This window comes from Centrocercus urophasianus, unplaced genomic scaffold (genome assembly GCF_019232065.1).
Source record: "Centrocercus urophasianus isolate 14NV4802_14NV808 unplaced genomic scaffold, USGS_Curo_1.0 seq_14, whole genome shotgun sequence".
Taxonomy (NCBI): Eukaryota; Metazoa; Chordata; class Aves; order Galliformes; family Phasianidae; genus Centrocercus; species Centrocercus urophasianus.
In genome coordinates, this window is record NW_024884586.1 from 5,173,507 (window position 1) to 5,188,916 (window position 15,410).

Genomic DNA, 15,410 nt, shown 5'->3' on the forward strand with positions numbered 1-15,410 from the left:
GTTGATAATGAGAAGGATGTATTATTTTTCTTCTCATGATTTGCTTCTTTTCACTGACGTAGAAGCAGAGAACAGGAGTAGTGCTGAGAGCTTTAGAAAACCCACCACATAACTTCCTTTATTTCTGTATTCTGTTTACTGTCAGAATCATTATTTACAAAGTAGCTAAAATTCACGAAAAGAGAAAAGAGGGGTATTTGAAAATGTAGGGATTCCTGCAGGGAACTGCATCACAGCACCATTTGCTGTAGGAGCAGCAACTGATTGAATTTATTTCAGCTTTTGATTCTAGATGAATCTGTGTATCCATGACTGATAATTATAGGCATTCCTTTCTTGAGAATATACCTTTTTTTTGCCTTGTCTTTTTCCTTGGGCCTTTCTATCTAGTAAAAGTATGTGACCTGAATTAAAGGAAATTATAATGATTATATTTTGAACATTACTAATTAAAAAAAAAAAAAGCCTGTCAGAGAAATTGGAGAAACTGTAATACAAAAATGCAAAGGAATGTAAAAGTACACTTAATCATCTTCTGAAGATTTTTCTTTGTAACCAATTTATAGGGAAGCAAAGATCAGTTGAAAGAGGTATGGGAAGAAGCAGATGGGTTAGATCCAAATGAGTTTGACCCCAAAACATTCTTCAAATTACACGGTAAGAGATTTTGTTTAACATTAATTTAATTAGCAAACGCTGTGACTTTCTTTTATGTCCTCAGCAAAAGATATGTTCAGCAAATTTGCATTATGCGGGGAAAAAGACTTAGAACTCAAGCAAGTTGAGTGAATCCAGAGGTATAGAGGAGAAAATATCTGCTGTCGTCCACATCTACTGTGGAGTCAAATGGGGCCTACATGTTGAAAATGGAATTTTGTTTAAATGCTCAAAAAATGAAACAGCAATAACGAGAAGTAGTTGCTCAGTGAAGTAAGAGTATTTACAGGTCTGTCCACAGCCATAACTTTGCTCATACACTGTACACCAAGGATAAGACCTCAGGGGTGTGTTGAGGAAGACCTGCTTTCTTCACGTCTTTGCAGAGAAGTACCAGACACCCCTTATGTTTGAAGTGGTCTTGGAACTTGTGAAATTGCTTGACGCTTCTAACACTGCCTTAAAAAAAACAAAGTCCAAAGTGCTTCTCAACGCTTTTTGAGCAGTCTGCAGTTAGAAACAGTGAAATAGTAGCTGAGACAAGGATGCATCTCAGTAGGCATTTTGCTTTAAATGAGATTATTTAAATACGTAGCAGTCTGATGTTGATGAGTGCTTCATAATCAAGTATCCTTAAGCAGAACCTGTTATTATTGGGCTGTTAAGGGTTAGATGGTACAAAGAATTTGACCAATGCCAATGATGATAATTTAATTAAAGTGTAACAGATTAAGTCTAGTCTTTTATTTTGGTTTATAAATATATAGAAAGAAAGCCTTATTTCTTCTTCCTAGAAAGAGATCGTGAAACATAATTGTCTGAAATTTTTTGGTACTTACTTTATGCATGTTATATCAAAACAGCAGTAGCCAAAATAACCTTTTCCTTGGGAGCTTAGGGCATCAAAAACTTTGAATTAAACAAAAAATACTGCATAATAATAGTCATTTGAAGTAGCCGTTCCCTTTCTATTTCAGAGGCTTTACAATATTATTCAGAATTGAATGTAGCATGCAAAGTATATTGTTACCAAGTAGTCTCTTATTTGCATTGGTCATCAAGACTAATTTTGTACTGCTATTTTTTTAAGCATTGCGTGTTTATGTAGATTTTTACAAAATTCTCTTGTTATTTTGGAGTTGTACTGTTGGCTAACATTATTTTTCTGTTCACTTCTGTTACTCTTGGGTCTGTTTACAGATTTAGTTGTTAAATTGGGACGAATTGTTCTCAGCTATGTTTTTTGGCAGTTGCACTGGGTGCAGTCTTGTGACCTAATTCATCTTGCTGAGGACAAGGAGCAGTACTTCAGACTTATTCAATCACTTGTTAACAGCCAGGTAGTGAAAGGTGGTGATACGGATCAACTGACTCTTGATAAAAGCCAGAACAGAAAAGCTGGCCTATGAAACCAGAATCTCCTTAAACTGTATTTTTGATCTATGTGGGATGGATGCATTGATGCTTAATCCATGGAGACTTTCTGTCCATAATTAACACGTATTTTCAACACTTCTTATTTTAGATGTCAATAATGATCGTTTCCTGGATGAGCAAGAATTGGAAGCTCTGTTTACAAAAGAGGTAAAAAAAAAAAAAAAGAAAAGAAAAAGGAAAAAAAGACCAACCTGAAGGTTCACTTGTTTAAAAAAATATTTGAAGGAATGCTTGTTTTTTCTTCAAATGCATATGAAGGTTTTGGACTACAAATAAAACAATTTATTTTGATATTTAAGCACCCTTAATATTTATACGCAATTGTAAAAATATACAAAAGCTGGAAAAATAAAGTATTTCAATCTTAGGACTCAGATAATAGACATGTATTTATAGATGATACAGTCTTCTGCCACAAGTTCAATTGAGATTTCATTATTAATCCTCTGGACAGTATACCTGTAGAATTTGCAGTGTAGAGCTGCAAATCTGCTTTGGCTCAATGTGGTCTAGTAGGTTTTGAAGCTGAGTAGCTGTGCACATTCAGTGCCAGTCATAAACCTTATAGAGAGAGAGAAAAAGGGTCACACTCACTTGAAAATACTTAGGTTGTATTTCTTGACAAAGAATCAAAATGAATTCATTTGCCTCATCAGATGTAATTGCTGTACAGTGATGGACAACACACTGTAGAAGTGGCAGCAGGGATTTCACATTATTTACATCTAGCTATTTTGGATCACAGGTACATTTGGTAAAGCAGGCAATCCTTAGTTTCTTTAAGCTGCACTTAAAAAGCAAAAATATTAGTACTTTTTTGCCTCCCAGAGTGGCAGCAAGATGCTACAGAAACAGTTAGTAAACAGAAGGCCTTGGCTTTCATTTTATTGGTAGGTTCTGTCTTGTTGTAACAAAGAAAAGCTTCCCATGCAAAGATCCAGTATTATAGCTGGCACTAATGAGCTTTAGAATTTGTTAGAATTCCTTTTAGATTTCATGAATCAGGGAGTAAATGTGCTTTAGCATACACATGCAAGATTATAAATCTGAACTACTGTAGAAGTGAAATTTTCAAAATACTATTTTTTAATGGTACATACTGGTTGTTGTAATCCCTTTATGTGCTACAAAAATGTACAGCAGTCTTTTTTGATAAGTGTGTCCCAGCATTTCACAATCTGGGGTCTTTTTACCTGTGACAAAGAAAGCTAAGCTAAATTGCTTAGAAAACTGAAGAGAAGCAAATAAACGTGTGAACTCACTAGAAAGACACTGTTTAAGAAAAGAAGTGGACAGTTAAGCTTAGCACTCAGTTTATCTTGTGATATCCTGAATGCTTACACTGTGCACAGCATGCTCCGATAAAACAAAGAACTGCTCTTTCCTGTTCAAGAAACTCTGGAAACTCAACTTGCGTTGAATCAAACATGAATGCAGACTGCATGCTGAGGTCAATGTCTAAAGCACTGAATTTCAGCAGACCACATGAATTAACCGGGAGCTTCTTCCTTACCAATGATGACGTGCTCACTTGTTACTTAAGTACTATGGTAAAAGAAGTGATTTACACTTATACACATGCTTGGAAAAATGATGAACTCACATTTTCATCTGTCTCAAACTACTATTCCAAATCCATCACTTGAATGAGCAGTCCTTTCTCCAAAATAACATTTTCTAAATTTGAATTTCAGCTAGAAAAGGTTTATGATCCGAAAAATGAAGAGGATGACATGGTTGAAATGGAAGAAGAGAGGTTGAGAATGAGAGAACATGTAATGAATGAGGTATAAACTAATGTTTAACAAACCTGATGTTTTCCTACTATGTTAAAAAAAAATAGTCCTAATACTAAGGATTGTCTAAGTACAGCAAAAGGACTTAACGCTGTTATTAGTGCTGAGATCAGAAAGCCACAATTTTCAGGCCCTATCTTAGGTCGATGTAAATGCCTGCAGACTGGATCTGTTTTCATTTAAAGAAATTCCAGAGGAAGATTTGTACTATAGCCTCACTTTGCAAGTACTCAGATTTAATACAAATTCCCAGTGAATTTTGTTAAACAGGGAGGACTGTGAATGTCCTCTTACACTTGGCAGTAGGGTAGCATTCTGTGGAAAGACAAAGGAAAGCACTATCTTCAGGTTTTTGTGCTTCCAAAAGAGTCGTGAGCTCAAGGCATTATCTATGACTCTGAGTATCATTACTGGTTCTCATTAGTTTTTTGTTCAGGAGGCAGAGGAAAGGGAAGAGGATGTTTTGAATCACTCTTTTTTCGAATGTATTTTTTCTCTATTCAACTTTATTTCTTAAGCTTGAGGATTGGAGCAAGCCTGGACTTCTTTTACTCATGAAGGAAGGAATTTCTTCTATTCCCCTTAAGGGTTTCTGACACAGTTTCAGCTTTGTTTGTTTTGAAATCTCCCTATCCAACAGTAGAGATTGCTCTGACTCAGAATTACACTGTTATTATCAAAAAGCTACAATTTTTTTTTCTCAAAAACATCAGGCATGCTACTATGAAGCACTGGGGCTGCAGCCACACGTTTTTCCGATTAATTGCCAAATGAAACGTGAGGATTTACTTTTTATTTCCATTTTTATTAAACTATGTGAGCTTATAAGAAACATCTTTAGAAGATGTTACAGGCATTCATTTGAAAATGGGATAATTTAAAAAATAAAATGGTTGTATTTGAAGGTATTTATGTAACAAAATTAAATGTTTTCTCTACCAAAACCCATCCTGAGTTTAATTTTTTGCTTCAAACAGGTTGACATCAACAAGGACAGATTAGTAACTTTGGAAGAGTTCCTACGAGCTACAGAAAAAAAAGAATTTTTGGAGCCCGATAGCTGGGAGGTAATGAGAACGTATTCCAAGTGCAACATACTGTACTATTACCATCAGTCTAACCAGGAAACCAAATGGCTTGTCTGACCTTTGCCTTTTTTCAGTCCTGTTCTGGTATGCGTGTGGTTAAATGCCCTAGCTAAATGCAATGTACAAAATGTAACAGACTAATACAATGCAGATGTAATCTTTGTGATCCACACTCAAACAGAAACAGTCTTGCACTGCCACCACGTGGATCCTAGAAGATCTTGATCCACGTGCTTTTCAAAGATAAAATGCACATTTCACTTATGAATCACTTTAAAGGGGAAATATGAGCTCAGTTGGAAGCAAGAGGATTTTTTTTCCTCCTATCTCTGAACTTGTAATAGAATCTTGCTAAGAAAATAGCTGAGAAATAGCTATTTTACTGTTTAAGTGAACATACTAACTCTTTACGATTTAGTGTCTTCTAGTGAACTGTAAAATTCAGCTAATAATTATTTCAGTGGAAAGATCATCAAAATAGATATGCGTTCCTACCCAAGTATTCCTGTTTGTGTTTTCTTCCAGACACTAGATCAACAGCAGCTCTTCACTGAGGATGAACTGAAGGAATTTGAAAGTCATATTTCTCAGCAGGAAGATGAACTCAGAAAGAAGGCAGAAGAACTTCAGAAACAGAAGGAGGAACTACAGAGGCAGCATGACCAGCTTCAGGCTCAGAAACAAGAGCTTCAGCAGGTACACTTGACACAACAGTATTTTTTCTCTCCCTTCTGTGTTCTCATACGTGTAAAGGCTTATGACAGTCCCCAGCTCTGGAGCATCTTTCATCTTGATTTCTCTTAGGAATCTCAGTTGAATTTTAAACAGCAGTAGTACTGCAGCATGTCATAATCCATTACTTCAGATTATAGCAAACAGTGAAAGCATCTCAACTCAGTAGTTTTCCCGCTAACCAAGACTCAACATAATGATGTGCATATATTTCCTGTGTGTATTCACTCATATCAGAGAAAGTTGACAGAGTGAAGTTTTTCAACTGTGTTGCTTTGTTTTTCACCAGGTTGTAAAACAGATGGAACAAAAGAAACTGCAGCAAGCAAATCCACCTGCAGGACCAGCTGGAGAACTGAAATTCCAGCCCCGTATGTATCTTTCTGTAAAGTTTGTGTACTTTAAGATCTCCAACATTAAAGTCATTAAAAATACATTTTCTGTTCAAACTCTTAATATAATGTGGTTTTAATTATCTCTGTAGGGAGTGTTATTAAGATAGAAGTATGGAAGCCTTTTAAAATGTTACTGAAATCTCAGCAATTTTATATTTGTAGGGGAAAAAAAAAAAAATTCTGACTTATAGCATCAGATGGACAGAGAAAAGATTGCATTTTTTTTGGAGTGTTTTGCATGTCAGTCTAAAAATAGTGAGATCTAGGATAACGCTGGTATTCAGAGAAGAGTAGGGGCATACAGATGACCACGCCTGTCTAATGTCCTATGGCTGCATTACCAGAGATAGGTGCATTCAATGTATTTTGCCTTGTGCAAACAAGTTGTAATATACCTCAATTGAGTACCAAGAATGTGAAATTACAGTAATTTAAGCTTCACTGCTTGTTGTACAAGCATGCTCCTGATCCCAAGATGTCTGCACAAGCACTAATGTTGGTGCACCTATCATTTAATGGCTATCAGTAGTTAGGCAGCTAGATGAAAGTTGTCTCTTAGCTGTTACTCTCTTAGCTGTATCCTGGAATTTCAGATTGTAATCCAGAATTGTGGTCCCAGTCCCTGACTGGGAAACAAATCCAAACACTGAAATGGTTTCATCATGTCTGTCCTCTCTGGTCAGTTTATCTGCATTTGAGCACAACACGATGTGACAAGTTTTAGACAACATGAGCAACCAATTGCTTCAACGTGCACAGACAATAAGGTCACAGTAAATCATTCCATGTGATTACTGATAACAAAAAAGTGGTCAGGTATATTTTAACACTTCTTAGTTCTGTTCTTCCATACATGCAAACATTTTCTTCCCCATCTAGAAACTAAAGTGACTTTATTGGCTTCCATGTTTATGTGCTAACATTATCAGCACAGCTCAAAGAATTTTTAACATATTGAACATGAATCTTTGGACTGTATCCAGTCAGCCTTTTGAATATTGGAAGGACTTAACAGCACCTTTGGGGCCAACAGTGAAGTTTCAAACCTGAAATGCCATTTTCAGTGATTACAGCTTACTTTGCTGAGTATCCTGGAATTATATCCTCAAGGTACTCAGTTTTATGTGCAAAGCAAGAAACAACGGAACTTGAACATCAGTTTCATTTTGTCTTTCATTTGCTTCAAAGCTGCTTGGGGCTAATATCAATTTATATCCCTTAGTTACAATAGCTTCTCTTTGTCTTCCCTCAGTAAAAACACAGTTTGTGATAGCAGATTCCTTGGACTTGCTTTAGTGATACATTTTTTAACACTGGCAATAACTGATAGCGTTCTTAAAACTTTACACAAAAATAATACAAAAGTTTTTGTAAAGTCATTAGACAAGTATCCTAAACTCTCATTTTATTAGCCAAAACTATTCACTATTCATTGTCTGAGTTAAGGAGGTCCCAACTATGAAAGCTGGCATTCTGAGGGAGGCAAAGGGAGAAAGTTGTAAAGATTGTCAGCGCAGTAAGGATTAAAATACAGAAGCAAGTTGTTCATTTTTTTTTTTTCAAGCTTGCTATGTTAGGATTAAAGGTTTCGTAAACATGTAGTATGTTTTAGAAAGAACAGATTAGTATCCAAAAAGAGATTATATAAATAAAAACATTTTTACTGAAAACAGAAGCAACTAGTAATCTAAGAAATCCTGAATATTATCATTTTGCAGCCTGTTGGGTAAACTCAATCTGATTTCATTGTTAGTCTTCCAATTACAAAATAAAAACAGGTGGTTCAATTTGATTGTCTGTACACTAGAAACATTACTTTAGAGACTTCTCACATATGGAGCTCATTTAATTGAGAAATTTTAAGCAGTTTTATTCCTGTTTTACAGCTGGCGAACACAAAATTGAAGAAGCACCAAAACATCCTGCAGGAGGTGATCAGCCTTTACCACCAGGACATATCCAAGAACCAGCTGCTAGAACTGATCAAGTTCACCCTTAACCACTCGTGCCTCAACTTTATAGCATCTTTATTATTTTGGGGGGAGGGTAAAAGGCAGGAAAGGGAGAGGGACGAAAAAAAAAAAAAAAAAAAAGGGTAATGAACTCCCCACTTTCTTTCCCAGATTGTAAAATCACTGGGAATGTTAGAGATTAAATATCAATCAGACTTGAATCATAAATCATTTTCTCTCCAGTACATCAGTAAGAAAGGCAATGGGGATTATTTAGCAGCTATAATGGAGGAAAAAAAATAAGGAAACTTATTATTAAAGGTTTTTATGGCCAAGGGACTCAGCTCTTGGACTTCTCTGTTATGAAAAGAGGGAGGAGATGTCTGCCATTGTGTGTTTAGGCATGAATTGCTACCTTTTCTGAGAAGCAGCAGCAAACTGAACTGAATATCAAGTTAGGTCTTGTTTTATGTAGAGACTCTTTCCAGAAATGTTGAGAAGCAAAGTACAGGGAAACAGATCATAGACAAAGGCCTACCGTTCCCAGTACTACCAACCCCTTTCTTTTGAGACCAAATAAAAATGAAAATTCTTACTCTCAACTTTTAGAAAATTTGCACTTTCTAAAATTTAACCACCACAAACAATTGCATGGAACAGTGAATACTTTTCATGTTTACAGAAGCCTAAGAATTTCACTGTAAGCCTTCAAAAGGAATACTGTACTTCTAGTGGATTGGTCTGAACTCTCCTTGTTAAGATTAATTCTGTGTAGCGTTGGCTCACTCATTTGGCTCTGGGGATAGTTCTTTTGTCCCTGTTTCTTTCATCAGGTGCCAAGTGATCTCAAAATTTTGCATGCGATTAAATAAGCTTTTTATGTTGATGGAAATTTGTACAAAACAGAACAAGACTCACTGTCTTTTTCTGCACAGATTTTCCTACCTCTTGTGGTAATACCAGATTTTTCAAAATGCACCATGTGCTTCTAAAAGCTGTTCTCAGACATGAATCCTTGACTTAGTCTGTTAATATGTATTTGTCTTTCAGCAGTTAGTTGATGTAGGTTTATGAAATGTCTAAAACAAGGGTGCTACTTGATTGTATTATTTTGGTATAGAAGCAGGATAGCTCCCTCATATCATAAGCCACGATTTTTCAAAAACCAAACAAAAAACCAACAACAAAACAAAAACTCAGCAGCAAAAGTTGTCTTTCCTGTGGGTTTCGCTGTAATGTCAAAAAGCTGTGTGATTGTCCTTCCTTGTCATCCACTTCAGACCGAGTGTAAAGCCTCCTTCTTTTTCTAGCTTTGTGTTTGTTGTTGTTAAAAAAAAAAAAAAAAAAAAAAAGGATTGCTCTGATTGTATAATGTTGGCTCTGAACTGATATACACACACCTTGGCAAGCATCCTTTGTATTTTCTTCCACTTCCGTGGCTAATTGCTTACACTGTCATTCAAAGAGATCATTTGGGTTTTGAGCAAAGAAATAGGCACGCATCTCCTAAGAAAAGATGTTCCTTTCAGAGTAATACTCAAACATTTTAGGCAAACTCAAAGACAGGTGGCAGTTAAAGTTTTGTATTGATATTTGATATTTAAGTTTCTCACTGAAGACTTGTGATTGATAGAGGCTAGTCATATTCCTTACATGCTTAATGCTTCTTGCAGCAAAATTAAGCATATTCGTGTTCTTTACACAATGTAACAAAACTCATTGCTGGAATAGATTAGGTTTCTTTCTCTGTTTAATCTTGTTAATTATGACATCACATTTAATTCATTTCTACCAGTCCAGCAATTAGATTTACTTTGTTGTTGTTCTCTCTGCGAGTTGTCAGTATCTTAATTTGTTTCTAATTTTAGTTTCAAAAAGCCACTGTTTGTTACTTCCATGTATTTCTAACATCAGTTTATATCTTTGTCAGGAGGCTGAAGTATGTTTCTACAACTGTTTGAGAGAACTAGACATAGTTACAACAACAACCAGAGTAACATCATTTCCCAGTGCAGAGTCTTGGCTGTAGGGCTGTAAGCATAATAATCAGGAGCAGAGCAAGGAAAGAGGAGAACAAAGGGTGAGTTATTCTAACATCACAAAAAAAGGAGGGAACATTTTTCCTTCTCCTTGTACCACATGAAATTTTACAAAGACTGAGTGATGCAGCAGGAGTTTTCAGAGAATCAAGGACTGAAACTTTGAATGCATTTCTACCATATAAATCATTCTTCCTTCATGTTACATCTGCCTCATCACAAATGTTACTATAGGTAATGCAGTATATGCTCTCAAATGCTTGCCACAGTTTAAGCTTTGTTTTCATTGCAGCGTTACATTTCAGTTTTAAGAATCTCACTCTCCCTGAAATGGAAGAAAAGTATTTTATCCCCTTTACATTATTTACTTTATACATTATTATTTAAATACACAGAGAATTTTATAAAGAACTATTGTAACATGGGTGCTGAACTCGTCTCATGCTAGCCACAGGGTAGTGTAAGTTGTGTCTAAAGGAGATGCCTAGAAGAAGCCAGAGTTTTCATTTATTATTTCATCACGAGTTAACAAGAGTTCCCAGTTTTGCATTTCAACTAACCACTGAGCTGCATTCAGCATAAAATAATGCATATCTTTCCTTCCATTGCTGTCTGGTATGCTGTCTGGTAAATGTTCTTGTCAGTGTTAATTTTATTGATAGGCTTGCATTTTAACAATATACTTAGGTTCATTTTTTAGAAGTAAAAACAGGCAGTTTTCTAAACTTTAGAATTATTGATTGGATTTATTTCTAACAATGATCAAAGTGGTAGTCCAGCTATCAAATGTTTGCGCTAAATTGTGAGGAAGTCAATGCCTTAGTTCACAGTAACACTTCAGTTATTTAACTCCTACTGAGCAGACACTAAATTTGCTGCCTAAACATTTTTGAGATGAGAGTTCAAATTCATACTTGTCTGTCCAATTCAGAATCTGATATGAATCATTATCTGTTCCACAAGTCTGCATAGATAGCGAGGTATTTTCCCAGAAAATGGTCAGTCAGGTCTGGCCTACCAGCAAACAGGCCTGACCTGGTACTGCCCAACTTGCTGTCCTCTGGGGAAAGGACATTATTCTTCAGACCTAAGCTAACAAGGTCTCAATCTGAGCATAATCAAATTATTTTTGAGGATTAATTCTGAGATAAACTTTATCTCACTGTAAGGAACATCTGACTTAGAAGTCATGCAACACGCTAAAGTCCTACCTACACATGGGACATGTAACTGATTTGACCCTTCTTTAACACAGCTTGTTTTCAATAATGACATCTTTCATTAGATTCTCTTGTCCACAACAGAGACTGAAAGTATTACATTATCCACTTAAAGCATGTTTTCTTCTATGGTATGGATTTCTCAGGAGCTTTTTAAAAGATTTTTAAAAACTTCACTTACAGCTATGTTGGAAAATAGAATGCTACAATTGCAGATAAACAAGGGACTGGAATATCATGGGCACCAGTGCTTTGACCTGTACTCTGTCTTTCCTTTAGGAGGTGATTTACAGGAAAATTGAATGTAACCTCATAGAGGCATCACTTCCAAGATAAATGTGCAGATATTTTGTTCTGTACTTGGCTGGGATTTCAGTAGGAGGATTAAGGGGTAAGATTTGGTCAGTGATGTATAAATTTTTATCTTGCAGTGCAATATATATGTAAGAAAAAAAGCCCCAGTCCATAGTTTGTATTGATTAGTTTTTAACTGGATTAAACTGAATCTCAGTGCAGTCACAGACTTACAGTGTTTTATTTTAAGTGGGTCAGAATGAGGCAACTGCTGCCAGCAGGAGCATTCCCTGCCAAGGAGCATTCCCTTCTGCTTCCTCCTGTCGGCCCACTGGCTTGGGGACCAGAGAGGGGCATGACTGAATGCAGCCCCAAGTCTGCTCCCAAGAGAGAACAGGTGATGTTTCAAGGTGCTGACACTGCATTAATTTGGGGTTTGCATAGGGGGTGAGCATATCCAGCCAGGTATGGCTGGGCAGGCTTTGGGCTGTGCACAAGCATATGAAGTCTTTGCAGCTTAGATCTTGTGTATAAGCTCATTTTTGCCTTCCTGTTTGTTGCATGCTTTCTGGAAAGATAAAAAAAAATATTTCACAAACAAATAGACATCTTTTATTCTTCCTGACACCAGCTGCATCACCACAATAGCTATTCACTCACTAAATAAGTATTTGAATGCTACACCTCCTGTATTCATAAAAAAATAAACTAATGAAACTGCACCACCATGAGAAACTAGGTATTAACATCACATACTTCCCTGAGATGTTCCAGTTCAAAAGAGAAATCCTGGAAAAGTAGAAATACCATGAGTTACAGTAGCAGATTTTGCTATAGGTTGCTTGTTTTTATTTACAGATCCTGTCTTCAAATCCAGGTATCAGCCATTTCAGGATATCAGAATTGCAGGGACAGTGTGTATTTTTGGGAGATGCATGGGACATGATGGCTCATGGAACTTCCATTGTGTACAGTATGTAAGCATAGTGTTGGTAAGCACACACTGAATAAGAAAAAAACAATGTATGGTGACATTCTTTAAGGAGATGAAGCTCTGAGGTGTATGGAGTGTCCTTTTGTAATGTAAGCAAATGCCAGGAGCTGTCATTAATGTTTACTCTAGAAGTCCTTTCTTGTTTGCATCTTCAAATATCTGTTGCTAAAATTAAGAGGTAGTCATAGCACTGAAAGATGAGTCCCATCTGGAAACACAGCAGCACTTAGCAGACCTAGGTTACATTTCTAAAAGATTTTATTTTGCTACTTAGTAGGAAATAGAGAAGTAGCTTGAGTCCCGTAATTTACACAATTGCAGATAGCAAGCACCAAAACAATTTACTAATGCCCTAATTTTTTATGTTTTAATGCCTTAAAAGCTGCACTTAAATGATGTGTTAAACAGCCTGCATTCTTGCTTATACAGTAAAGCAAAATATGATGGAAAGAGGTTTTCTTTTTTAATTGTTTGTTTCTCCCCAGATATACCCAAGTTTCTAAACCTGGTACATTTATCATTGACAAATACACAGATAGAGCAGCATTACAATGCTGATCTCTCCACACATTGCATCTTTTCCATCATATCAAGAGACTCTCAGTCTGAATGACTGCATCGTGGCTGCTGTTCAGTGGCCATTTTAAACAGCTTACGTTCATTCAGACTTGCATTACTTTAACACATAATAGTTCACTATAGCTATCTTCTAGGCAACTGCACATAGAGCCATTTCTGTGTTATAGATGGAGGGAGCATACAGTATCCCTTCTAATACATCATTTTACACTTTCCCACTAGCCTATAATTACTATCAACAGCACATTAAGAGGGCATCAGTTTCTAAGTTCCCCTCAACAGGTGACACTGGAGAAAGCAGGATGGAGGCACAGGCAGCCATCTACCATCTGTATCATACCAAGCTACCCTGCTTCATGAATTCAGAGCCCACGTAGTAGGAGAGGAAGTATTATTCAGCCATGACTTTGATACTCTATGCAAACTTGTATGCATGGAAATTTCACAAAAAGACTCCATATACTTTAGTAGCAATGAGCGAAATTCTATACTGCATCTGTACTAGAGACTATTCAGACATTGCCAGTGCATTTAGAACCACGGGGGAGTGACACAGCGTCTGTTATAAAATCGAGTGATTTCTAATCATGTATAGTCGCATACCATTTTTTTTCCACTAGAGGGAGTTCGAGAGTGCTCAGTAATCCTAATCTCAAAAGCACGTTAAAAAGCAGTCCGGTGGCATAATAAAACAGGAGGGTGAGGACTGAATGATCCCTCAGAAGCCAAATTAAAACTGCCATGTTTTAAAAGGGCTCTTTCCACCCTTAAAGATTTCTTAAAATATGCTGTTTCCTTTCTAAAGAGACTCTGAAAGTAAGAACTAAACGAACAGTGTTTTTCCTGAACACAGACATCTCCATACTGTGCTTGATCTCCAAGTACAATCCACCATATCTGGCTATCAACACCATGTGAATCACCTCGTATTTTAAAAAGCCCAAGATGAGAATCAGGAAAGGACACTGTTTGTGTTGATGAAAGCCCTTGTCATTCTAGCATAGGATTCTACTCATCAAACAGCAAAATAAAAAAAGGTAATGCTGCAACATTTCTGTCAGAAATACAGCTAGGAGATGCACATACCAGGTCATGTCATTCCCAATGCTGCTTAAGGACTAGCTTCTTCAGCAGTAGTTGGTAAGCTGTTTCATATCAGCATTTTGGGGGGAAATCCTAACGGTAAGAACTGCGTACATCAGAGCCAGTTTAGGAAGGCTAGTTTGTTCAGTCTTTAAAGCTTGCCTGGAAGAACAGTTACCAATAGTCAAATGAACTGATGACATCATGATGTTATGAGAACCAGGATAAAGGGATAGAGTGTTGTGGTCAAAACATGCCTTAGGTTTTTGATAACATTTCCCTGTTTGTCTAGTTTAATTGGCTATGGTCAGTGTTACACTACTTAACCATAAGGCCACAGCTCATTTTCACCTACAATAGCTCTACATTTCTTTAATTAAATACAGTCTTTCTATGCATTTTACTTCTTTAGTGAGAAAGAATGAAAATCTATGCTGTAAGTGTTCACTTCTTGTTCACTGAATATTACAAATTTATCAAGAATTTAATATTCACATATGATATTCATGGTGCAAGTCCCTTTGCTATGTTCTTAACTACAAGAAAATGTTAGATGTAACAACTTCTGTCTTCAATGCACGTATCTAAGGTTCAGCTCATATGTGCACGTGTGTACAAATGCAAAATCAGCATGCATGAAGAGAAACAGCTTCACTGACACTTATTTCCAGGCTACTCAGCCATCACAATGGAGTCACAATAGAAAGGAATAAGACAGCCTTTGTATACCAACTCAGAAAAGGCTGTCTGCATTCACCTGACACCAAGTTGATAAAGATTTCCAAGAAGAATCTGGTTACTACTGTGACTGTTATCTGCCAACAGTTAAAGGTTCAACTATCTTTGCAAACAACAGAAGTGTTTAGTAGATATTGTGAATCACAGATCACTAACAGATAACATACTTTTTGGGTGCTATCTTGAAAGTCACATGTATTTGGGCTCTCAATTGCTGCCATCCACAGCTTATGTTCCTTCAGGTTGTACACCCAACACATCTGTTAGGAAGCTGAATGATTTAAGTGTTGTCACATGTTGGCCTGGACATCTTTCTTCAAAGAATTATTTTCCAGGCAGACAGAGAACATTCAGGTTTTGTTGGGTGGGTTCTGTGTTTTGTGCTCACTTTATTTATTTTAAGATG

General features: G+C 36.5%; 1 protein-coding gene across 1 annotated transcript in view; it reads left to right on the top strand.

Moving 5' to 3' along the window:
* NUCB2 (nucleobindin 2) overlaps positions 1-11,831 on the top strand; it is a 29,439-nt gene extending 17,608 nt beyond the window's left edge. Inside the window, exons 7-13 of the mRNA XM_042813980.1 lie at positions 567-657; positions 2,183-2,241; positions 3,789-3,881; positions 4,868-4,957; positions 5,504-5,674; positions 6,000-6,081; positions 7,992-11,831. Of these exons, the coding sequence (XP_042669914.1) occupies positions 567-657; positions 2,183-2,241; positions 3,789-3,881; positions 4,868-4,957; positions 5,504-5,674; positions 6,000-6,081; positions 7,992-8,104 (699 nt within the window). The 3' untranslated portion in view covers positions 8,105-11,831. The remainder of the gene's footprint in view (positions 1-566; positions 658-2,182; positions 2,242-3,788; positions 3,882-4,867; positions 4,958-5,503; positions 5,675-5,999; positions 6,082-7,991) is intronic.
* The last annotated feature ends 3,579 nt before the right edge of the window (positions 11,832-15,410 follow it).